Below are 27410 nucleotides of genomic sequence, written 5' to 3' on the forward strand. Positions count from 1 at the left end.
TGAGTGATTGGTGTAATAGTGATCACCAGGAGAGAGTGACTGCTGTACAGGACTCTTGTAGAGACACAATAGGTGGCTGTATTATTACTAATCACTGATAGTGCTGTGTATAGTCTAGGTGCCCTATACCAGGATAACTGAGTGATTGGTGTAATAGGTATCACCAGGAGAGAGTGACTGCTGTACAGGGCTCTTGTAGAGACACAATAGGTGGCTGTATTATTACTAATCACTGATAGTGCTGTGTATAGTCTAGGTGCCCTATACCAGGATAACTGAGTGATTGGTGTAATAGTGATCACCAGGAGAGAGTGACTGCTGTACAGGGCTCTTGTAGAGACACAATAGGTGGCTGTATTATTACTAATCACTGATAGTGCTGTATATAGTCTAGGTTCCCTATACCAGGATAACTGAGTGATTGGTGTAATAGTGATCACCAGGAGAGAGTGACTGCTGTACAGGGCTCTTGTAGAGACACAATAGGTGGCTGTATTATTACTAATCACTGATAGTGCTGTGTATAGTCTAGGTGCCCTATACCAGGATAACTGAGTGATTGGTGTAATAGTGATCACCAGGAGAGAGTGACTGCTGTACAGGGCTCTTGTAGAGACACAATAGGTGGCTGTATTATTACTAATCACTGATAGTGCTGTGTATAGTCTAGGTGCCCTATACCAGGATAACTGAGTGATTGGTGTAATAGTGATCACCAGGAGAGAGTGACTGCTGTACAAGGCTCTTGTAGAGACACAATAGGTGACTGTATTATTACTAATCACTGATAGTGCTGTGTATAGTCTAGGTGCCCTATACCAGGATAACTGAGTGATTGGTGTAATAGTGATCACCAGGAGAGAGTGACTGCTGTACAGGGCTCTTGTAGAGACACAATAGGAGGCTGTATTATTACTAATCACTGATAGTGCTGTGTATAGTCTAGGTGCCCTATACCAGGATAACTGAGTGATTGGTGTAATAGTGATCACCAGGAGAGAGTGACTGATGTACAGGGCTCTTGTAGAGACACAATAGGTGGCTGTATTATTACTAATCACTGATAGTACTGTGTATAGTCTAGGTGCCCTATACCAGGATAAATGAGTGATTGGTGTAATAGTGATCACCAGGAGAGAGTGACTGCTGTACAGGACTCTTGTAGAGACACAATATGTGGCTGTATTATTATGTAGACACTGTAACCTACACATAAACATTCTTTGCTGGTAATGGAGGAAGAATACATTAGTGTGACAATCTTGGTAACAGATAAGCAGAATAATGCCCTATAATCTATGTCTTGGGAAGCTACGCTGTGATTGGGGGAAGAATATTCCTTCCCATCATGCACATGTCCTATGTCTCTCCTCACAGCTCGGGGGGCTGCAGTTTGATAAGGAACTCCGCTCTCTTATTGCTTATCTTACTACAATGACGACATGGACCATCCGGGACAAGTTTGCTCGGCTCTCCCAAATGGCCACAATCCTGAACCTGGAGAGAGTGAGACCCTGTCTGTCTGTGATGGTCATTGGATGGGATCTGTTTGTCTGAATGTGATGGTCATTGGATGGGATCTGTGTGTCTGTGATGGTCATTGGATGGGATTTGTCTGTCTGTGATGGTCATTGGATGGGATCTGTCTGTCTGTGATGGTCATTGGATGGGATCTGTTTGTCTGTCTGAATGTGATGGTCATTGGATGGGATCTGTGTGTCTGTCTATCTGTCTGTGATGGTCATTGGATGGGATTTGTCTGTCTGTGATGGTCATTGGATGGGGTCTGTCTGTCTGGTGATGGTCATTGGATGGGATCTGTCTGTCTGTGATGGTCATTGGATGGGATCTGTCTGTCTGTGATGGTCATCGGATGGGATCTGTCTGTGTGTCTGTCTGTGATGGTCATCGGACGGGATCTGTCTGTCTGTGATGGTCATTGGACGGGATCTGTCTGTCTGTGATGGTCATTGGATGGGATCTGTCTGTCTGTGATGGTCATTGGATGGGATCTGTCTGTCTGTGATGGTCATCGGATGGGATCTGCCTGTGTGTCTGTCTGTGATGGTCATTGGATGGGATCTGTCTGTGATGGTCATTGGATGGGATCTGTCTGTGATGGTCAATGGATGGAATCTATCTGTCTGTGATGGTCATTGGATGGGATCTGTCTGTCTGTGATGGTCTTTGGATGGGATCTGTCTGTCTGTGATGGTCTTTGGATGGGATCTGTCTGTCTGTGATGGTCATTGGATGGGATCTGTCTGTGATGGTCATTGGATGGGATTTGTCTGTCTGTGATGGTCATTTGATGGGATCTGTTTGTCTGTCTGTCTGAATGTGATGGTCATTGGATGGGATCTGTCTGTCTGTGATGGTCATCGGATGGGATCTGTCTGTGATGGTCATCGGATGGGATCTGTCTGTGTGTCTGTCTGTCTGTCATGGTCATCGGACGGGATCTGTCTGTGATGGTCATCGGATGGGATCTGTCTGTCTGTGATGGTCATCGGATGGGATCTGTCTGCGATGGTCATTGGATGGGATCTGTCTGCGATGGTCATTGGATGGGATCTGTCTGCGATGGTCATTGGATGGGATCTGTCTGTCTGTGATGGTCATTGGATGGGATCGGTCTGTCTGTGATGGTCATTGGATGTGATCTGTGTGTCTGTCTGTCTGTGATGGTCATTGGATGGGATCTGTGTGTCTGTCTGTCTGTGATGGTCATTGGATGGGATCTGTGTGTCTGTCTGTCTGCGATGGTCTTTGGATGGGATCTGTGTGTCTGTCTGTGATGGTCTTTGGATGGGATCTGTTTGTCTGTGATGGTCATTGGACGGGATCTGTCTGTCTGTGATGGTCATTCGATGGGATCTGTCTGTCTGTGATGGTCGTCGGATGGGATCTGTCTGCGATGGTCATTGGATGGGATCTGTCTGCGATGGTCATTGGATGGGATCTGTCTGCGATGGTCATTGGATGGGATCTGTCTGTCTGTGATGGTCATTGGATGGGATCTGTCTGTCTGTGATGGTCATTGGATGGGATCGGTGTGTCTGTCTGTGATGGTCATTGGATGGGATCTGTCTGTCTGTGATGGCCATTGGATGGGATCGGTCTTGTCTGTGATGGTCATTGGATGGGATCTGTTTGTGATGGTCATTGGATGGGATCTGTTTGTCTGTGATGGTCATTGGTTGGGATCTGTCTGCGATGGTCATTGGATGGGATCTGTCTGCGATGGTCATTGGATGGGATCTGTCTGTGATGGTCATTGGATGGGATCTGTCTGTGATGGTCATTGGATGGGATCTGTCTGTGATGGTCTTCGGATGGGGTCTGTCTGTGTGTTATGGTCATTGGATGGGATCTGTCTGTCTGTGATGGTCATTGGATGGGATCTGTCTGTGATGGTCATCGGATGGGATCTGTCTGTGATGATCATCGGATGGGGTCTGTCTGTGATGGTCATTGGATGGGATCTGTCTGTCTGTGATGGTCATTGAATGGGATCTGTCTGTGATGGTCATTGGATGAGATCTGTCTGTCTGTGATGGTCATTTTTTGGGATCTGTCTGTCTGTGATGGTCATTGGATGGAATCTGTCTGTGATGGTCATTGGATGGGATCTGTCTGTGATGGTCATTGGATGGGATCTGTCTGTGATGGTCATTGGATGGGATCTGGCTGTGATGGTCATTGGATGGGATCTGTCTGATGGTCATTGGGTGGGATCTGTCTGTCTGTGATGGTCATTGGATGGGATCTTTCTGTCTGTGATAGTCATTGGATGGGATCTGTCTGTGATGGTCATTGGATGGGATCTGTCTGTCTGTGATGGTCATTGGATGGGATCTGTCTGCGATGGTCATTGGATGGGATCGATGGGATCTGTCTGTGATGGTCATCGGTTGGGATCTGTCTGTGATGGTCATTGGATGGGATCTGTTTGTCTGTGATGGTCATTGGATGGGATCTGTTTGTCTGTGATGGTCATTGGATGGGATCTGTTTGTCTGTGATGGTCATTGGATGGGATCTGTCTGTGATGGTCATTGGATGGGATCTGTTTGTCTGTGATGGTCATCGGATGGAGTCTGTCTGTCTGTGATGGTCATCGGATGGGGTCTGTCTGTGTGTTATGGTCATTGGATGGGATCTGTCTGTCTGTGATGGTCATTGGATGGGATCTGTCTGTGATGGTCATTGGATGAGATCTGTCTGTCTGTGATGGTCATTTTTTGGGATCTGTCTGTGATGGTCATTGGATGGGATCTGTCTGTGATGGTCATTGGATGGGATCTGTCTGTGATGGTCATTGGATGGGATCTGTCTGTGATGGTCATTGGATGGGATCTGTCTGTGATGGTCATTGGATGGGATCTGTCTGTCTGTGATGGTCATTGGATGGAATCTGTGATGGTCATTGGATGGGATCTGTCTGTCTGTGATGGTCATTGGATGGGATCTGTCTGTCTGTGATGGTCATTGGATGGGATCTGTCTGTCTGTGATGGTCTTTGGATGGGATCTGTCTGTCTGTGATGGTCATTGGATGGGATCTGTCTGTCTGTGATGGTCTTTGGATGGGATCTGTCTGTCTGTGATGGTCTTTGGATGGGATCTGTGTGTCTGTCTGTGATGGTCATCGGATGGAGTCTGTCTGTGATGGTCATTGGATGGAATCTGTCTGTCTGTGATGGTCATTGGATGGGATCTGTCTGTCTGTGATGGTCATTGGATGGGATCTGTTTGTCTGTGATGGTCATTGGATGAGATCTCTCTGTGATGGTCATTGGATGGGATCTGTCTGTCTGTGATGGTCATTGGATGGGATCTGTCTGTGATGGTCATTGGATGAGATCTGTCTGTCTGTGATGGTCATTGGATGAGATCTGTCTGTCTGTGATGGTCATTGGATGGGATCTGTCTGTGATGGTCATTGGATGGGATCTGTGTGTCTCTCTGTGATGGGATCTGTGTGTCTGTCTGTGATGGTCATTGGATGAGATCTGTCTGTCTGTGATGGTCATTTTTAGGGATCTGTCTGTCTGTGATGGTCATTGGATGGAATCTGTCTGTGATGGTCATCGGATGGAGTCTGTCTGTCATGGTCATTGGATGGGATCTGTCTGTGATGGTCATTGGATGAGATCTGTCTGTCTGTGATGGTCATTTTTAGGGATCTGTCTGTCTGTGATGGTCATTGGATGGGATCTGTCTGTCTGTGATGGTCATTGGATGAGATCTGTCTGTCTGTGATGGTCATTGGATGAGATCTGTCTGTCTGTGATGGTCATTGGATGAGATCTGTCTGTCTGTGATGGTCATTGGATGGGATCTGTCTGTGATGGTCATTGGATGGGATCTGTGTGTCTGTCTGTGGCGGTCATCGGATGGGTTCTGTGTGTTTGTCTGTCTGTGATGGTCATTGGATGGGATCTGTGTGTCTCTCTGTGATGGGATCTGTGTGTCTGTCTGTGATGGTCATTGGATGAGATCTGTCTGTCTGTGATGGTCATTTTTAGGGATCTGTTTGTCTGTGATGGTCATTGGATGGAATCTGTCTGTGATGGTCATCGGATGGAATCTGTCTGTGATGGTCATTGGATGGAATCTGTCTGTGATGGTCATCGGATGGAATCTGTCTGTGATGGTCATTGGATGGGATCTGTCTGTCTGTGATGGTCATTGGATGAGATCTGTCTGTCTGTGATGGTCATTGGATGGGATCTGTCTGTCTGTGATGGTCATTGGATGGGATCTGTGTGTCTGTCTGTGGCGGTTATCGGATGGGTTCTGTGTATTTGTCTGTCTGTGATGGTCATCGGATGGGATCTGTCTGTCTGTCTGTGATGGGATCTGTCTGTGTGTTATGGTCATTGGATGGGATCTGTCTGTCTGTGATGGTCATTGGATGGGATCTGTCTGTCTGTGATGGTCATTGGATGGGATCTGTCTGTCTGTGATGGTCATTGGATGAGATCTGTTTGTCTGTGATGGTCATCGGATGGGATCTGTCTGTCTGTGATGGGATCTGTCTGTCTGTGGTCATTGGATGGGATCTGTCTGTCTGTCTGTGATGGTCATTGGATGGGATCTGTGTGTCTCTTGTACTCGCTGATCATATTCTTCCTCCCATCACAGGTGACAGAAATTCTGGATTATTGGGGTCCTAACTCTGGGCCGCTGACCTGGCGCCTCACTCCTGCCGAGGTCCGACAGGTGCTGGCACTACGCATAGACTTCCGTAGCGAGGACATCAAGCGTTTACGGCTGTAGACGGACATTTTAAGGGCTGTTCTATATATCTGTGGACTGGAAGTGGCAGCGACCAGGAGCTGTATGGTATCTTCTCTCCGCCATAGAGGGGATTACGCAGGCTGTACGGATGAAGAGCTAGCACTCAGAGACTCATAAACGTGATCAGGACACACTGTAATTAGTATCCAGCGATTAGACTTTAATTCACACATTTTGGTATCACTTCTTGATTAAACAATTTATTCCATTAGGTATTATTGTGCAAAATGATCCTGAGGGTGTATCAGAGACTACATCCCGAAGTAAAATAAAGAAACCTCTTGTACAAAAATATACAGCGCAATATGTTCTTCCACCTGGGGGGGTGGTTTCGGGGGTCCTCAGCTATAAACCATAAGGGGCCTCGCTGGTACAAGAGATGGTGTCACTACTTTCCCGGAGGCCCTTACAGACTTATCTATATCTGTGGTGTATATTCTCCAATAATGTATTACTAAGCAGAAAATGCCTCCACCCCCGCGAATCACAAATGTACCCCAGCACAGTCATGTGTGATATTCCGGTATAGACTGCACCCGCCACTTCGCCCAGGTCTCCATCAGCAGCCGTCTCCTGTCGCACAGCGAAGGTCTCCATCAGCAGCCGTCTCCTGTCGCACAGCGAAGGTCTCCATCTCCACCTGCACGGTGTGTGCTCTGCATCTCTCCAGCCCCTGAAATACAGCAGAGGTGACAGATATTGGGGGGATCTTAGTGCACCCGTCTCCACCTGCACGGTGTGTGCTCTGCATCTCTCCAGCCCCTGAAATACAGCAGAGGTGACAGATATTGGGGGGATCTTAGCGCACCCGTCTCCACCTGCACGGTGTATGCTCTGCATCTCTCCAGCCCCTGAAATACAGCAGAGGTGACAGATATTGGGGGGATCTTAGCGCACAGGGAGTGGCCGAGCTACACTACAGCGCTACAGACACAAGTCTATCCGGGAATGGGTTATTCTGACACAATCTCCCTGTGAGAGGCTCCTACAGATCAGACCAAGCTCCACATCTTCCCTTTATCCCGTGTTATGCCCCCAAGTGTGACCGAGACACGTGTAATACCTGCGTGTTCTCCAGCAGGGTCTGTATGACGTCTCTCTGCTGCGGCTCCTTTGTCAGTATATACAGGAAGCCGCCTCCTCCAGCCCCAGCTAGAGACTGTCCGTACACGTAGGGCTCCAACGTGTCCATTATCCTGCGTACTGCCAGCGGCTCACAGCCAGGGGCCATTCGCTTCTTCTGCTGCCAGTATGTGGAGAGACAGTCTCCTAGGAGCCTCAGGTCCCCTGCGGAGAGGACATGTATAGAAGGTTACTAAGCTCGGCTGATGGTGATGTGGGGTATGTAACATTGGTCCTACATGGTATCATCTCACCTCTGCGGAAGGCCGATGCACACATCTCAGCATTGCTCACTAGTGCGTCCACATTAGTCATGATGTCCGGAAGACGGGCGTACCAATTCCGCAGAACATCCTGAGGGGAATAACCAGAGTGAACTGGGTGCTACAGAGGGCTGAAGATGCTGCCACTCAGAGGCACAAAGCGGTACTGCAGTCACAGGATGGGCTATACAAACCACAGTGTATGTACAGCCCATCTAAGTATCCCCCGGATGTATGAAGGAGGGACAGCAGCGGGTACTGTATCTCCGATACTAGCTGCAATCCCTCCATTGCCGCTGGCAGCCACCTCCCCCATAGGTTTCCCGATATTGGCACCAGCAACTAACGGCATCTGAAGATAGCGTTAGCCGCTGTAGCCTATGGGGACTTACCGCATGTCAGCCGGCGGAGGGATCTCCCAGATCCCTCCGCCGGCAATGGGCGCCGCTCATGTGCAGTCCGCGGGACTGCGCATGCGAAGAAGCCCCGGCCACATCGCAGGAATGGGCTTCCTTTCGCATGTGCCGGATCGTACATTCGGCCGCTATGATCGCATTTTGCAATGCAATAATGGGCGGCACTGCATGCCCTGATCGCATGCGATCATTAATAAATAGGCCCCATACATATACATACTTATAAGGACGTACAAAAAAACAAGCAAGCTAAATATTTGTACAGTAATAGTGAGAAAATTCACTGCTATATCCACAGCAAATGCATAATCACAGGTTCTAATACACTTATTCAAACATAAGAGAACACAATGTATGTATCCGGGTGGTAACAGTTCATTCCATTGTATAAATCATCATCATCATCTATAACATGAGACAACTGATCATCACTAATTGGAATTTGTGCATTTATGTCAGTGCGATTCCTCACATAATATAATACAGGATTCCTCACACATGATATAATACAGGATTCCTCTCACACATGATATAATACAGGATTCCTCACACATGATATAATACAGGATTCCTCTCACACATAATATAATACAGGATTCCTCACACACATAATATAATACAGGATTCCTCACACATGATATAATACAGGATTCCTCACATAATATAATACAGGATTCCTCACACACAATATAATACAGGATTCCTCACACACATGATATAATACAGGATTCCTCACACACATGATATAATACAGGATTCCTCACACACATGATATAATACAGGATTCCTCACACACATGATATAATACAGGATTCCTCACACACACGATATAATACAGGATTCCTCTCACACACAATATAATACAGGATTCCTCACACACATGATATAATACAGGATTCCTCACATAATATAATACAGGATTCCTCACACATAATATAATACAGGATTCCTCACACATAATATAATACAGGATTCCTCACACACATGATATAATACAGGATTCCTCACACACATGATATAATACAGGATTCCTCACACACATAATATAATACAGGATTCCTCACACACATGATATAATACAGGATTCCTCACACACATGATATAATACAGGATTCCTCTCACACACGATATAATACAGGATTCCTCTCACACACGATATAATACAGGATTCCTCTCACACACGATATAATACAGGATTCCTCTCACACACGATATAATACAGGATTCCTCTCACACACGATATAATACAGGATTCCTCTCACACACGATATAATACAGGATTCCTCACACACACGATATAATACAGGATTCCTCACACACATGATATAATACAGGATTCCTCACACATAATATAATACAGGATTCCTCACACATAATATAATACAGGATTCCTCACACACATGATATAATACAGGATTCCTCACATAATATAATACAGGATTCCTCTCACACACGATATAATACAGGATTCCTCACACACAATATAATACAGGATTCCTCACACACATGATATAATACAGGATTCCTCACACACATGATATAATACAGGATTCCTCACACACATGATATAATACAGGATTCCTCACACACATGATATAATACAGGATTCCTCACACACATGATATAATACAGGATTCCTCACACACATGATATAATACAGGATTCCTCACACACATGATATAATACAGGATTCCTCACACACATGATATAATACAGGATTCCTCACACACATGATATAATACAGGATTCCTCACACACATGATATAATACAGGATTCCTCACACACATGATATAATACAGGATTCCTCACACACATGATATAATACAGGATTCCTCACACATAATATAATACAGGATTCCTCACACACATGATATAATACAGGATTCCTCTCACACATGATATAATACAGGATTCCTCTCACACATGATATAATACAGGATTCCTCACACACATGATATAATACAGGATTCCTCTCACACATATTATAATACAGGATTCCTCACACACACGATATAATACAGGATTCCTCACACACATGATATAATACAGGATTCCTCACACACATGATATAATACAGGATTCCTCACACACATGATATAATACAGGATTCCTCACACACATGATATAATACAGGATTCCTCACACACATGATATAATACAGGATTCCTCACACACATGATATAATACAGGATTCCTCACACACATGATATAATACAGGATTCCTCACACACACGATATAATACAGGATTCCTCTCACACATGATATAATACAGGATTCCTCACACACATGATATAATACAGGATTCCTCACACATGATATAATACAGGATTCCTCACATAATATAATACAGGATTCCTCACACATAATATAATACAGGATTCCTCACACATAATATAATACAGGATTCCTCACACACATGATATAATACAGGATTCCTCACACACATGATATAATACAGGATTCCTCACACACATAATATAATACAGGATTCCTCACACACATAATATAATACAGGATTCCTCACACACATGATATAATACAGGATTCCTCACACACATGATATAATACAGGATTCCTCACACACATGATATAATACAGGATTCCTCACACACACGATATAATACAGGATTCCTCTCACACACGATATAATACAGGATTCCTCACACATAATATAATACAGGATTCCTCACACATAATATAATACAGGATTCCTCACACATAATATAATACAGGATTCCTCACACACATGATATAATACAGGATTCCTCACACACATGATATAATACAGGATTCCTCACACACATGATATAATACAGGATTCCTCACACACATGATATAATACAGGATTCCTCTCACACATGATATAATACAGGATTCCTCACACACATGATATAATACAGGATTCCTCACACACATGATATAATACAGGATTCCTCACACACACGATATAATACAGGATTCCTCTCACACACGATATAATACAGGATTCCTCACACACATGATATAATACAGGATTCCTCACACACATGATATAATACAGGATTCCTCACACACATGATATAATACAGGATTCCTCACACACATGATATAATACAGGATTCCTCACACACATGATATAATACAGGATTCCTCACACACATGATATAATACAGGATTCCTCACACACATGATATAATACAGGATTCCTCTCACACACGATATAATACAGGATTCCTCACACATAATATAATACAGGATTCCTCACACACATGATATAATACAGGATTCCTCACACACATGATATAATACAGGATTCCTCACACACACGATATAATACAGGATTCCTCACACACATGATATAATACAGGATTCCTCACACACATGATATAATACAGGATTCCTCACACACATGATATAATACAGGATTCCTCACACATGATATAATACAGGATTCCTCTCACAAGTATTATGGAGAATCATCTAATAATTCGCCAATCTTTCTGTGCAAATCTATTTTACCTGCTAGACCCTCTCCATAATACTTTGTGAGGAATCCTGTATTATATTATTTGTGGCATCGCACTGACATAATCACTAATTGGGAATTCTGTGCATTTATCAGTTGTCTCATGCTATAGAGCAGACATGGGGAACCTCAGGCCCGGGGGCTGTATAATCATTTGGTCTGACCCTCTGAGCTTTATTCTGTTGGTCTCACCTGTCTATCACTGTGTCTATAATGTCACCCTGCAGCCAGACTCTATACAGCAGTGCTGCCCGGGGCGTCCTTAGGATGTATCATATGGTCACACTGCTGCCCTTACATCTCCCCGTAGCATCCTCACCTGGCTATCACTGTGCCTATAATGTCACCCTGCAGCCAGACTCTATACAGCAGTGCTGCCCGGGGCGTCCTTAGGATGTATCATATGGTCACACTGCTGCCCTTACATCTCCCCGTAGCATCCTCACCTGGCTATCACTGTGCCTATAATGTCACCCTGCAGCCAGACTCTATACAGCAGTGCTGCCCGGGGCGTCCTTTAGGATGTATCATATGGTCACACTGCTGCCCTTACATCTCCCCGTAGCATCCTCACCTGGCTATCACTGTGCCTATAATGTCACCCTGCAGCCAGACTCTATACAGCAGTGCTGCCCGGGGCGTCCTTAGGATGTATCATATGGTCACACTGCTGCCCTTACATCTCCCCGTAGCATCCTCACCTGGCTATCACTGTGCCTATAATGTCACCCTGCAGCCAGACTCTATACAGCAGTGCTGCCCGGGGCGTCCTTAGGATACATCATATGGTCACACTGCTGCCCTTACATCTCCCCCGGAGCATCCTCACCTGTCTATCACTGTGCCTATAATGTCACCCTGCAGCCAGACTCTATACAGCAGTGCTGCCCGGGGCGTCCTTAGGATACATCATATTGTCACACTGCTGCCCTTACATCTCCCCGGAGCATCCTCACCTGTCTATCACTGTGTCTATAATGTCACCCTGCAGCCAGACTCTATACAGCAGTGCTGCCCGGGGCGTCCTTTAGGATGTATCATATGGTCACACTGCTGCCCTTACATCTCCCCGTAGCATCCTCACCTGGCTATCACTGTGCCTATAATGTCACCCTGCAGCCAGACTCTATACAGCAGTGCTGCCCGGGGCGTCCTTAGGATACATCATATGGTCACACTGCTGCCCTTACATCTCCCCGGAGCATCCTCACCTGTCTATCACTGTGTCTATAATGTCACCCTGCAGCCAGACTCTATACAGCAGTGCTGCCCGGGGCGTCCTTTAGGATGTATCATATGGTCACACTGCTGCCCTTACATCTCCCCGTAGCATCCTCACCTGGCTATCACTGTGCCTATAATGTCACCCTGCAGCCAGACTCTATACAGCAGTGCTGCCCGGGGCGTCCTTAGGATACATCATATGGTCACACTGCTGCCCTTACATCTCCCCGTAGCATCCTCACCTGGCTATCACTGTGCCTATAATGTCACCCTGCAGCCAGACTCTATACAGCAGTGCTGCCCGGGGCGTCCTTACGATACATCATATGGTCACACTGCTGCCCTTACATCTCCCCGGAGCATCCTCACCTGTCTATCACTGTGCCTATAATGTCACCCTGCAGCCAGACTCTATACAGCAGTGCTGCCCGGGGCGTCCTTAGGATGTATCATATGGTCACACTGCTGCCCTTACAACTCCCCGGAGCATCCTCACCTGTCTATCACTGTGCCTATGATGTCACCCTGCAGCCAGACTCTATACAGCAGTGCTGCCCGGGGCGTCCTTAGGATACATCATATGGTCACACTGCTGCCCTTACATCTCCCCGGAGCATCCTCACCTGTCTATCACTGTGCCTATGATGTCACCCTGCAGCCAGACTCTATACAGCAGTGCTGCCCGGGGCGTCCTTAGGATACATCATATGGTCACACTGCTGCCCTTACATCTCCCCGGAGCATCCTCACCTGTCTATCACTGTGCCTATAATGTCACCCTGCAGCCAGACTCTATACAGCAGTGCTGCCCGGGGCGTCCTTAGGATACATCATATGGTCACAGTGCTGCCCTTACATCTCCCCGGAGCATCCTCACCTGTCTATCACTGTGCCTATGATGTCACCCTGCAGCCAGACTCTATACAGCAGTGCTGCCCGGGGCGTCCTTTAGGATGTATCATATGGTCACACTGCTGCCCTTACATCTCCCCGTAGCATCCTCACCTGGCTATCACTGTGCCTATAATGTCACCCTGCAGCCAGACTCTATACAGCAGTGCTGCCCGGGGCGTCCTTAGGATACATCATATGGTCACACTGCTGCCCTTACATCTCCCCGTAGCATCCTCACCTGGCTATCACTGTGCCTATAATGTCACCCTGCAGCCAGACTCTATACAGCAGTGCTGCCCGGGGCGTCCTTAGGATACATCATATGGTCACACTGCTGCCCTTACATCTCCCCGGGGCATCCTCACCTGTCTATCACTGTGCCTATAATGTCACCCTGCAGCCAGACTCTATACAGCAGTGCTGCCCGGGGCGTCCTTAGGATACATCATATGGTCACACTGCTGCCCTTACATCTCCCCGGAGCATCCTCACCTGTCTATCACTGTGCCTATAATGTCACCCTGCAGCCAGACTCTATACAGCAGTGCTGCCCGGGGCGTCCTTAGGATGTATCATATGGTCACACTGCTGCCCTTACAACTCCCCGGAGCATCCTCACCTGTCTATCACTGTGCCTATAATGTCACCCTGCAGCCAGACTCTATACAGCAGTGCTGCCCGGGGCGTCCTTAGGATACATCATATGGTCACACTGCTGCCCTTACATCTCCCCGGAGCATCCTCACCTGTCTATCACTGTGCCTATGATGTCACCCTGCAGCCAGACTCTATACAGCAGTGCTGCCCGGGGCGTCCTTAGGATACATCATATGGTCACACTGCTGCCCTTACATCTCCCCGGAGCATCCTCACCTGTCTATCACTGTGCCTATAATGTCACCCTGCAGCCAGACTCTATACAGCAGTGCTGCCCGGGGCGTCCTTAGGATACATCATATGGTCACACTGCTGCCCTTACATCTCCCCGGAGCATCCTCACCTGTCTATCACTGTGCCTATGATGTCACCCTGCAGCCAGACTCTATACAGCAGTGCTGCCCGGGGCGTCCTTAGGATACATCATATGGTCACACTGCTGCCCTTACATCTCCCCGGAGCATCCTCACCTGTCTATCACTGTGCCTATAATGTCACCCTGCAGCCAGACTCTATACAGCAGTGCTGCCCAGGGCGTCCTTAGGATACATCATATGGTCACACTGCTGCCCTTACATCTCCCCGGAGCATCCTCACCTGTCTATCACTGTGCCTATAATGTCACCCTGCAGCCAGACTCTATACAGCAGTGCTGCCCGGGGCGTCCTTAGGATACATCATATGGTCACACTGCTGCCCTTACATCTCCCCGGAGCATCCTCACCTGTCTATCACTGTGCCTATGATGTCACCCTGCAGCCAGACTCTATACAGCAGTGCTGCCCGGGGCGTCCTTAGGATGTATCATATGGTCACACTGCTGCCCTTACATCTCCCCGGAGCATCCTCACCTGTCTATCACTGTGCCTATAATGTCACCCTGCAGCCAGACTCTATACAGCAGTGCTGCCCAGGGCGTCCTTAGGATACATCATATGGTCACACTGCTGCCCTTACATCTCCCCGGAGCATCCTCACCTGTCTATCACTGTGCCTATAATGTCACCCTGCAGCCAGACTCTATACAGCAGTGCTGCCCGGGGCGTCCTTAGGATGTATCATATGGTCACACTGCTGCCCTTACATCTCCCCGGAGCATCCTCACCTGTCTATCACTGTGCCTATAATGTCACCCTGCAGCCAGACTCTATACAGCAGTGCTGCCCGGGGCGTCCTTAGGATACATCATATGGTCACACTGCTGCCCTTACATCTCCCCGGGGCATCCTCACCTGGCTATCACTGTGCCTATAATGTCACCCTGCAGCCAGACTCTATACAGCAGTGCTGCCCGGGGCGTCCTTAGGATGTATCATATGGTCACACTGCTGCCCTTACATCTCCCCGGAGCATCCTCACCTGTCTATCACTGTGCCTATAATGTCACCCTGCAGCCAGACTCTATACAGCAGTGCTGCCCGGGGCGTCCTTAGGATGTATCATATGGTCACACTGCTGCCCTTACATCTCCCCGGAGCATCCTCACCTGTCTATCACTGTGCCTATAATGTCACCCTGCAGCCAGACTCTATACAGCAGTGCTGCCCGGGGCGTCCTTAGGATGTATCATATGGTCACACTGCTGCCCTTACAACTCCCCGGAGCATCCTCACCTGGCTATCACTGTGCCTATAATGTCACCCTGCAGCCAGACTCTATACAGCAGTGCTGCCCGGGGCGTCCTTAGGATGTATCATATGGTCACACTGCTGCCCTTACATCTCCCCGGGGCATCCTCACCTGTCTATCACTGTGCCTATAATGTCACCCTGCAGCCAGACTCTATACAGCAGTGCTGCCCGGGGCGTCCTTAGGATACATCATATGGTCACACTGCTGCCCTTACATCTCCCCGGAGCATCCTCACCTGTCTATCACTGTGCCTATAATGTCACCCTGCAGCCAGACTCTATACAGCAGTGCTGCCCGGGGCGTCCTTAGGATGTATCATATGGTCACACTGCTGCCCTTACAGCTCCCCGGAGCATCCTCACCTGTCTATCACTGTGCCTATGATGTCACCCTGCAGCCAGACTCTATACAGCAGTGCTGCCCGGGGCGTCCTTAGGATACATCATATGGTCACACTGCTGCCCTTACATCTCCCCGGAGCATCCTCACCTGTCTATCACTGTGCCTATAATGTCACCCTGCAGCCAGAATCTATACAGCAGTGCTGCCCGGGGCGTCCTTAGGATACATCATATGGTCACACTGCTGCCCTTACATCTCCCCGGAGCATCCTCACCTGTCTATCACTGTGCCTATGATGTCACCCTGCAGCCAGACTCTATACAGCAGTGCTGCCCGGGGCGTCCTTAGGATGTATCATATGGTCACACTGCTGCCCTTACATCTCCCCGGAGCATCCTCACCTGTCTATCACTGTGCCTATATGTCACCCTGCAGCCAGACTCTATACAGCAGTGCTGCCCAGGGCGTCCTTAGGATACATCATATGGTCACACTGCTGCCCTTACATCTCCCCGGAGCATCCTCACCTGTCTATCACTGTGCCTATAATGTCACCCTGCAGCCAGACTCTATACAGCAGTGCTGCCCGGGGCGTCCTTAGGATGTATCATATGGTCACACTGCTGCCCTTACATCTCCCCGGAGCATCCTCACCTGTCTATCACTGTACCTATAATGTCACCCTGCAGCTAGACTCTATACAGCAGTGCTGCCCGGGGTGTCCTTAGGATGTATCATATGGTCACACTGCTGCCCTTACATCTCCCCGGAGCATCCTCACCTGTCTATCACTGTGCCTATAATGTCACCCTGCAGCCAGACTCTATACAGCAGTGCTGCCCGGGGCGTCCTTAGGATACATCATATGGTCACACTGCTGCCCTTACATCTCCCCGGAGCATCCTCACCTGTCTATCACTGTGCCTATAATGTCACCCTGCAGCCAGACTCTATACAGCAGTGCTGCCCGGGGCGTCCTTAGGATACATCATATGGTCACACTGCTGCCCTTACATCTCCCCGGAGCATCCTCACCTGTCTATCACTGTGCCTATAATGTCACCCTGCAGCCAGACTCTATACAGCAGTGCTGCCCAGGGCGTCCTTAGGATACATCATATGGTCACACTGCTGCCCTTACATCTCCCCGGAGCATCCTCACCTGTCTATCACTGTGCCTATAATGTCACCCTGCAGCCAGACTCTATACAGCAGTGCTGCCCGGGGCGTCCTTAGGATGTATCATATGGTCACACTGCTGCCCTTACATCTCCCCGGAGCATCCTCACCTGTCTATCACTGTGCCTATAATGTCACCCTGCAGCCAGACTCTATACAGCAGTGCTGCCCAGGGCGTCCTTAGGATACATCATATGGTCACACTGCTGCCCTTACATCTCCCCGGAGCATCCTCACCTGTCTATCACTGTGCCTATAATGTCACCCTGCAGCCAGACTCTATACAGCAGTGCTGCCCGGGGCGTCCTTAGGATGTATCATATGGTCACACTGCTGCCCTTACAACTCCCCGGAGCATCCTCACCTGGCTATCACTGTGCCTATAATGTCACCCTGCAGCCAGACTCTATACAGCAGTGCTGCCCGGGGCGTCCTTAGGATACATCATATGGTCACACTGCTGCCCTTACATCTCCCCGGAGCATCCTCATCTGTCTATCACTGTGCCTATAATGTCACCCTGCAGCCAGACTCTATACAGCAGTTCTGCCCGGGGCGTCCTTAGGATGTATCATATGGTCACACTGCTGCCCTTACATCTCCCCGGAGCATCCTCACCTGGCTGTCACTGTGCCTATAATGTCACCCTGCAGCCAGACTCTATACAGCAGTGCTGCCCGGGGCGTCCTTAGGATACATCATATGGTCACACTGCTGCCCTTACAGCTCCCCGGAGCATCCTCACCTGTCTATCACTGTGCCTATAATATCACCCTGCAGCCAGACTCTATACATCAGTGCTGCCCGGGGCGTCCTTAGGATGTATCATATGGTCACACTGCTGCCCTTACATCTCCCCGGAGAATCCTCACCTGTCTATCACTGTGCCTATAATGTCACCCTGCAGCCAGACTCTATACAGCAGTGCTGCCCGGGGCGTCCTTAGGATGTATCATATGGTCACACTGCTGCCCTTACATCTCCCCGGATCATCCTCACCTGTCTATCACTGTGCCTATAATGTCACCCTGCAGCCAGACTCTATACAGCAGTGCTGCCCGGGGCGTCCTTAGGATACATCATATGGTCACACTGCTGCCCTTACATCTCCCCGGAGCATCCTCACCTGTCTATCACTGTGCCTATAATGTCACCCTGCAGCCAGACTCTATACAGCAGTGCTGCCCGGGGCGTCCTTAGGATACATCATATGGTCACACTGCTGCCCTTACAACTCCCCGGAGCATCCTCACCTGGCTATCACTGTGCCTATAATGTCACCCTGCAGCCAGACTCTATACAGCAGTGCTGCCCGGGGCGTCCTTAGGATACATCATATGGTCACACTGCTGCCCTTACAGCTCCCCGGAGCATCCTCACCTGTCTATCACTGTGCCTATAATGTCACCCTGCAGCCAGACTCTATACAGCAGTGCTGCCCGGGGCGTCCTTAGGATGTATCATATGGTCACACTGCTGCCCTTACATCTCCCCGGAGCATCCTCACCTGTCTATCACTGTGCCTATAATGTCACCCTGCAGCCAGACTCTATACAGCAGTGCTGCCCGGGGCGTCCTTAGGATGCATCATATGGTCACACTGCTGCCCTTACATCTCCCCGGAGCATCCTCACCTGTCTATCACTGTGCCTATAATGTCACCCTGCAGCCAGAATCTATACAGCAGTGCTGCCCGGGGCGTCCTTAGGATACATCATATGGTCACACTGCTGCCCTTACATCTCCCCGGAGCATCCTCACCTGTCTATCACTGTGCCTATAATGTCCCCCTGCAGCCAGACTCTATACAGCAGTGCTGCCCGGGGCGTCCTTAGGATACATCATATGGTCACACTGCTGCCCTTACATCTCCCCGGAGCATCCTCACCTGTCTATCACTGTGCCTATAATATCACCCTGCAGCCAGACTCTATACAGCAGTGCTGCCCGGGGCGTCCTTAGGATGTATCATATGGTCACACTGCTGCCCTTACATCTCCCCGGAGCATCCTCAGCTGTCTATCACTGTGCCTATAATGTCACCCTGCAGCCAGACTCTATACAGCAGAGCTGCCCGGGGCGTCCTTAGGATGTATCATATGGTCACACTGCTGCCCTTACATCTCCCCGGAGCATCCTCACCTGTCTATCACTGTGCCTATAATGTCACCCTGCAGCCAGACTCTATACAGCAGAGCTGCCCGGGGCGTCCTTAGGATGTATCATATGGTCACACTGCTGCCCTTACATCTCCCCGGAGCATCCTCACCTGTCTATCACTGTACCTATAATGTCACCCTGCAGCTAGACTCTATACAGCAGTGCTGCCCGGGGCGTCCTTAGGATACATCATATGGTCACACTGCTGCCCTTACATCTCCCCGGAGCATCCTCACCTGTCTATCACTGTGCCTATAATGTCACCCTGCAGCCAGACTCTATACAGCAGTGCTGCCCGGGGCATCCTTAGGATACATCATATGGTCACACTGCTGCCCTTACATCTCCCCGGAGCATCCTCACCTGTCTATCACTGTGCCTATAATGTCACCCTGCAGCCAGACTCTATACAGCAGAGCTGCCCGGGGCGTCCTTAGGATACATCATATGGTCACACTGCTGCTCTTACATCTCCCCGGAGCATCCTTACCTGTCTATCACTGTGCCTATAATGTCACCCTGCAGCCAGACTCTATACAGCAGTGCTGCCCGGGGCGTCCTTAGGATACATCATATGGTCACACTGCTGCCCTTACAGCTCCCCGGAGCATCCTCACCTGTCTATCACTGTGCCTATAATGTCACCCTGCAGCCAGACTCTATACAGCAGTGCTGCTCGGGGCGTCCTTAGGATGTATCATATGGTCACACTGCTGCCCTTACATCTCCCCGGAGCATCCTCACCTGTCTATCACTGTGCCTATAATGTCACCCTGCAGCCAGACTCAATACAGCAGTGCTGCCCGGGGCATCCTTAGGATACATCATATGGTCACACTGCTTCCCATACATCTCCCCGGAGCATCCTCACCTGTCTATCACTGTGCCTATAATGTCACCTGCAACCAGACTCTATACAGCAGTGCTGCCCGGGTCGTCCTTAGGATGTATCATATGGTCACACTGCTGCCCTTACATCTCCCCGGAGCATCCTCACCTGGCTATCACTGTGCCTATAATGTCACCCTGCAGCCAGACTCTATACAGCAGTGCTGCCCGGGGCGTCCTTAGGATACATCATATGGTCACACTGCTGCCCTTACATCTCCCCGGAGCATCCTCACCTGTCTATCACTGTGTCTATAATGTCACCCTGCAGCCAGACTCTATACAGCAGTGCTGCCCGGGGCGTCCTTAGGATACATCATATGGTCACACTGCTGCCCTTACAGCTCCCCGGAGCATCCTCACCTGTCTATCACTGTGCCTATAATGTCACCCTGCAGCCAGACTCTATACAGCAGTGCTGCCCGGGGCGTCCTTAGGATACATCATATGGTCACCCTGCTGCCCTTACATCTCCCCGGAGCATCCTCACCTGTCTATCACTGTGCCCATAATGTCACCCTGCAGCCAGACTCTATACAGCAGTGCTGCCCGGGGCGTCCTTAGGATGTATCATATGGTCACACTGCTGCCCTTACATCTCCCCGGAGCATCCTCACCTGTCTATCACTGTGCCTATAATGTCACCCTGCAGCCAGACTCTATACAGCAGTGCTGCCCGGGGCGTCCTTAGGATGTATCATATGGTCACACTGCTGCCCTTACATCTCCCCGGATCATCCTCACCTGTCTATCACTGTGCCTATAATGTCACCCTGCAGCCAGACTCTATACAGCAGTGCTGCCCGGGGCGTCCTTAGGATGTATCATATGGTCACACTGCTGCCCTTACATCTCCCCGGAGCATCCTCACCTGTCTATCACTGTGCCTATAATGTCACCCTGCAGCCAGACTCTATACAGCAGTGCTGCCCGGGGCGTCTTTAGGATGTATCATATGGTCACACTGCTGCCCTTACATCTCCCCGGAGCATCCTCACCTGTCTATCACTGTGCCTATAATGTCACCCTGTAGCCAGACTCTATACAGCAGTGCTGCCCGGGGCGTCCTTAGGATACATCATATGGTCACACTGCTGCCCTTACAGCTCCCCGGGGCATCCTCACCTGTCTATCACTGTGCCTATAATGTCACCCTGCAGCCAGACTCTATACAGCAGTGCTGCCCGGGGCGTCCTTAGGATACATCATATGGTCACACTGCTGCCCTTACATCATCTCCCCGGAGCATCCTCACCTGTCTATCACTGTGCCTATAATGTCACCCTGCAGCCAGACTCTATACAGCAGTGCTGCCCGGGGCGTCCTTAGGATGTATCATATGGTCACACTGCTGCCCTTACAGCTCCCCGGAGCATCCTCACCTGGCTATCACTGTGCCTATAATGTCACCCTGCAGCCAGACTCTATACAGCAGTGCTGCCCGGGGCGTCCTTAGGATACATCATATGGTCACACTGCTGCCCTTACATCTCCCCGGAGCATCCTCACCTGTCTATCACTGTGCCTATAATGTCACCCTGCAGCCAGACTCTATACAGCAGTGCTGCCCGGGGCGTCCTTAGGATGCATCATATGGTCACACTGCTGCCCTTACAGCTCCCCGGAGCATCCTCACCTGTCTATCACTGTGCCTATAATGTCACCCTGCAGCCAGACTCTATACAGCAGTGCTGCCCGGGGCGTCCTTAGGATACATCATATGGTCACACTGCTGCCCTTACATCTCCCCGGGGCATCCTCTCCTGTCTATCACTGTGCCTATAATGTCACTCTGCAGCCAGACTCTATACAGCAGTGCTGCCCGGGGCGTCCTTAGGATACATCATATGGTCACACTGCTGCCCTTACAGCTCCCCGGAGCATCCTCACCTGTCTATCACTGTGCCTATAATGTCACCCTGCAGCCAGACTCTATACAGCAGTGCTGCCCGGGGCGTCCTTAGGATACATCATATGGTCACACTGCTGCCCTTACATCTCCCCGGAGCATCCTCACCTGTCTATCACTGTGCCTATAATGTCACCCTGCAGCCAGACTCTATACAGCAGTGCTGCCCGGGGCATCCTTAGGATACATCATATGGTCACACTGCTGCCCTTACAGCTCCCCGGAGCATCCTCACCTGTCTATCACTGTGCCTATAATGTCACCCTGCAGCCAGACTCTATACAGCAGTGCTGCCCGGGGCGTCCTTAGGATGTATCATATGGTCACACTGCTGCCCTTACATCTCCCCGGGGCATCCTCTCCTGTCTATCACTGTGCCTATAATGTCACTCTGCAGCCAGACTCTATACAGCAGTGCTGCCCGGGGCGTCCTTAGGATACATCATATGGTCACACTGCTGCCCTTACATCTCCCCGGAGCATCCTCACCTGTCTATCACTGTGCCTATAATGTCACCCTGCAGCCAGACTCTATACAGCAGTGCTGCCCGGGGCATCTTTAGGATGTATCATATGGTCACAGTGCTGCCCTTACATCTCCCCGGAGCATCCTCACCTGTCTATCACTGTGCCTATAATGTCACCCTGCAGCCAGACTCTATACAGCAGTGCTGCCCGGGGCATCCTTAGGATGCATCATATGGTCACACTGCTGCCCTTACATCTCCCCGGAGCATCCTCACCTGGCTATCACTGTGCCTATAATGTCACCCTGCAGCCAGACTCTATACAGCAGTGCTGCCCGGGGCATCCTTAGGATGCATCATATGGTCACACTGCTGCCCTTACATCTCCCCGGTGCATCCTCACCTGTCTATCACTGTGCCTATAATGTCACCCTGCAGCCAGACTCTATACAGCAGTGCTGCCCGGGGCGTCCTTAGGATACATCATATGGTCACACTGCTGCCCTTACATCTCCCCGGGGCATCCTCACCTGGCTATCACTGTGCCTATAATGTCACCCTGCAGCCAGACTCTATACAGCAGTGCTGCCCGGGGCGTCCTTAGGATACATCATATGGTCACACTGCTGCCCTTACATCTCCCCGGAGCATCCTCACCTGTCTATCACTGTGCCTATAATGTCACCCTGCAGCCAGACTCTATACAGCAGTGCTGCCCGGGGCGTCCTTAGGATGTATCATATGGTCACACTGCTGCCCTTACATCTCCCCGAAGCATCCTCACCTGTCTATCACTGTGCCTATAATGTCACCCTGCAGCCAGACTCTATACAGCAGTGCTGCCCAGGGTGTCCTTAGGATACATCATATGGTCACACTGCTGCCCTTACATCTCCCCGGAGCATCCTCACCTGTCTATCACTGTGCCTATAATATCACCATGCAGCCAGAATCTATACAGCAGTGCTGCCCGGGGCGTCCTTAGGATGTATCATATGGTCACACTGCTGCTCTTACATCTCCCCGGAGCATCCTCACCTGTCTATCACTGTGCCTATAATGTCACCCTGCAGCCAGACTCTATACAGCAGTGCTGCCCGGGGCGTCCTTAGGATACATCATATGGTCACACTGCTGCCCTTACATCTCCCCGGAGCATCCTCACCTGTCTATCACTGTGCCTATAATGTCACCCTGCAGCCAGACTCTATACAGCAGAGCTGCCCGGGGCGTCCTTAGGATACATCATATGGTCACACTGCTGCCCTTACATCTCCCCGGAGCATCCTCACCTGTCTATCACTGTGCCTATAATGTCACCCTGCAGCCAGACTCTATACAGCAGTGCTGCCCGGGGCGTCCTTAGGATGTATCATATGGTCACACTGCTGCCCTTACATCTCCCCGGAGCATCCTCACCTGTCTATCACTGTGCCTATAATGTCACCCTGCAGCCAGAATCTATACAGCAGTGCAGCCCGGGGCGTCCCTAGGATACATCATATGGTCACACTGCTGCCCTTACAGCTCCCCGGAGCATCCTCACCTGTCTATCACTGTGCCTATAATGTCACCCTGCAGCCAGACTCTATACAGCAGTGCTGCCCGGGGCGTCCTTAGGATGTATCATATGGTCACACTGCTGCCCTTACATCTCCCCGGAGCATCCTCACCTGTCTATCACTGTGCCTATAATGTCACCCTGCAGCCAGACTCTATACAGCAGTGCAGCCCGGGGCGTCCTTAGGATACATCATATGGTCACAGTGCTGCCCTTACATCTCCCCGGAGCATCCTCACCTGTCTATCACTGTGCCTATAATGTCACTCTGCAGCCAGACTCTATACAGCAGTGCTGCCCGGGGTGTCCTTAGGATACATCATATGGTCACACTGCTGCCCTTACATCTCCCCGGAGCATCCTCAGCTGTCTATCACTGTGCCTATAATGTCACCCTGCAGCCAGACTCTATACAGCAGTGCTGCCCGGGGCGTCCTTAGGATACATCATATGGTCACACTGCTGCCCTTACATCTCCCCGGAGCATCCTCAGCTGTCTATCACTGTGCCTATAATGTCACCCTGCAGCCAGACTCTATACAGCAGTGCTGCCCGGGGCGTCCTTAGGATGCATCATATGGTCACACTGCTGCCCTTACATCTCCCCGGAGCATCCTCACCTGTCTATCACTGTGCCTATAATGTCACCCTGCAGCCAGACTCTATACAGCAGTGCTGCCCGGGGCGTCCTTAGGATGTATCATATGGTCACACCGCTGCCATTACATCTCCCCGGATCATCCTCACCTGTCTATCACTATGTCTATAATGTCACCCTGCAGCCAGACTCTATACAGCAGTGCTGCCCGGGGCGTCCTTAGGATGTATCATATGGTCACACTGCTGCCCTTACAGCTCCCCGGAGCATCCTCACCTGTCTATCACTGTGCCTATAATGTCACCCTGCAGCCAGACTCTATACAGCAGTGCTGCCCGGGGCGTCCTTAGGATACATCATATGGTCACACTGCTGCCCTTACAGCTCCCCGGATCATCCTCACCTGTCTATCACTGTGCCTATAATGTCACCCTGCAGCCAGACTCTATACAGCAGTGCTGCCCGGGGCGTCCTTAGGATGTATCATATGGTCACACTGCTGCCCTTACATCTCCCCGGAGCATCCTCACCTGTCTATCACTGTGTCTATAATGTCACCCTGCAGCCAGACTCTATACAGCAGTGCTGCCCGGGGTGTCCTTAGGATGTATCATATGGTCACACTGCTGCCCTTACATCTCCCCGGGGCATCCTCACCTGGCTATCACTGTGCCTATAATGTCACCCTGCAGCCAGACTCTATACAGCAGTGCTGCCCAGGGCGTCCTTAGGATGTATCATATGGTCACACTGCTGCCCTTACAACTCCCCGGAGCATCCTCACCTGGCTATCACTGTGCCTATAATGTCACCCTGCAGCCAGACTCTATACAGCAGTGCTGCCCGGGGCATCCTTAGGATGCATCATATGGTCACACTGCTGCCCTTACATCTCCCCGGAGCATCCTCACCTGTCTATCACTGTGCCTATAATGTCACCCTGCAGCCAGACTCTATACAGCAGTGCTGCCCGGGGCGTCCTTAGGATGTATCATATGGTCACACTGCTGCCCTTACATCTCCCCGGGGCATCCTCTCCTGTCTATCACTGTGCCTATAATGTCACCCTGCAGCCAGACTCTATACAGCAGTGCTGCCCGGGGCGTCCTTAGGATGTATCATATGGTCACACTGCTGCCCATACATCTCCCCGGAGCATCCTCACCTGTCTATCACTGTGCCTATAATGTCCCCCTGCAGCCAGACCCTATACAGCAGTGCTGCCCGGGGTGTCCTTAGGATGTATCATATGGTCACACTGCTGCCCTTACATCTCCCCGGAGCATCCTTACCTGGCTATCACTGTGCCTATAATGTCACCCTGCAGCCAGACTCTATACAGCAGTGCTGCCCGGGGCGTCCTTAGGATGTATCATATGGTCACACTGCTGCCCTTACAGCTCCCCGGAGCATCCTCACCTGTCTATCACTGTACCTATAATGTCACCCTGCAGCCAGACTCTATACAGCAGTGCTGCCCGGGGCGTCCTTAGGATGTATCATATGGTCACACTGCTGCCCTTACAGCTCCCCGGATCATCCTCACCTGTCTATCACTGTGCCTATAATGTCACCCTGCAGCCAGACTCTATACAGCAGTGCTGCCCGTGGCGTCCTTAGGATGTATCATATGGTCACACTGCTGCCCTTACAGCTCCCCGGATCATCCTCACCTGTCTATCACTGTGCCTATAATGTCACCCTGCAGCCAGACTCTATACAGCAGTGCTGCCCGGGGCGTCCTTAGGATGTATCATATGGTCACACTGCTGCCCTTACAACTCCCCGGTGCATCCTCACCTGTCTATCACTGTGCCTATAATGTCACCCTGCAGCCAGACTCTATACAGCAGTGCTGCCCGGGGCGTCCTTAGGATGTATCATATGGTCACACTGCTGCCCTTACATCTCCCCGGAGCATCCTCACCTGTCTATCACTGTGCCTATAATGTCACTCTGCAGCCAGACTCTATACAGCAGTGCTGCCCGGGGTGTCCTTAGGATACATCATATGGTCACACTGCTGCCCTTACATCTCCCCGGAGCATCCTCAGCTGTCTATCACTGTGCCTATAATGTCACCCTGCAGCCAGACTCTATACAGCAGTGCTGCCCGGGGCGTCCTTAGGATACATCATATGGTCACACTGCTGCCCTTACATCTCCCCGGAGCATCCTCAGCTGTCTATCACTGTGCCTATAATGTCACCCTGCAGCCAGACTCTATACAGCAGTGCTGCCCGGGGCGTCCTTAGGATGCATCATATGGTCACACTGCTGCCCTTAC

The 27410-nt window shown here is 50.1% G+C and overlaps 2 protein-coding genes across 3 annotated transcripts in view; one reads left to right on the top strand and one right to left on the bottom strand.

Annotated features, from left to right (window-relative positions):
* The window catches only part of COG4 (component of oligomeric golgi complex 4), a 64814-nt gene extending 58218 nt beyond the window's left edge, over positions 1–6596 (top strand). Inside the window, exons 18-19 of the mRNA XM_088446233.1 lie at positions 1378–1506; positions 6149–6596. Coding sequence (XP_088302359.1) covers positions 1378–1506; positions 6149–6283 — 264 coding nt within the window. The 3' untranslated portion in view covers positions 6284–6596. The remainder of the gene's footprint in view (positions 1–1377; positions 1507–6148) is intronic.
* FCSK (fucose kinase) overlaps positions 6457–27410 on the bottom strand; it is a 323733-nt gene continuing 302779 nt past the window's right edge. The window contains exons 22-25 of one of the 2 annotated variants that reach the window (XM_088446231.1): positions 7681–7780; positions 7368–7591; positions 7113–7155; positions 6457–6977 (exon numbers count right to left, since the gene is read on the bottom strand). In XM_088446231.1, coding sequence (XP_088302357.1) covers positions 6901–6977; positions 7113–7155; positions 7368–7591; positions 7681–7780 — 444 coding nt within the window. In that variant the 3' untranslated portion in view covers positions 6457–6900. The remainder of the gene's footprint in view (positions 6978–7112; positions 7156–7367; positions 7592–7680; positions 7781–27410) is intronic. The other variant, XM_088446232.1, reaches the window with a different exon arrangement.

This window comes from Taudactylus pleione, unplaced genomic scaffold (genome assembly GCF_031769625.1).
Source record: "Taudactylus pleione unplaced genomic scaffold, aTauple2 ptg000394l, whole genome shotgun sequence".
NCBI classification, from domain to species: domain Eukaryota; kingdom Metazoa; phylum Chordata; class Amphibia; order Anura; family Myobatrachidae; genus Taudactylus; species Taudactylus pleione.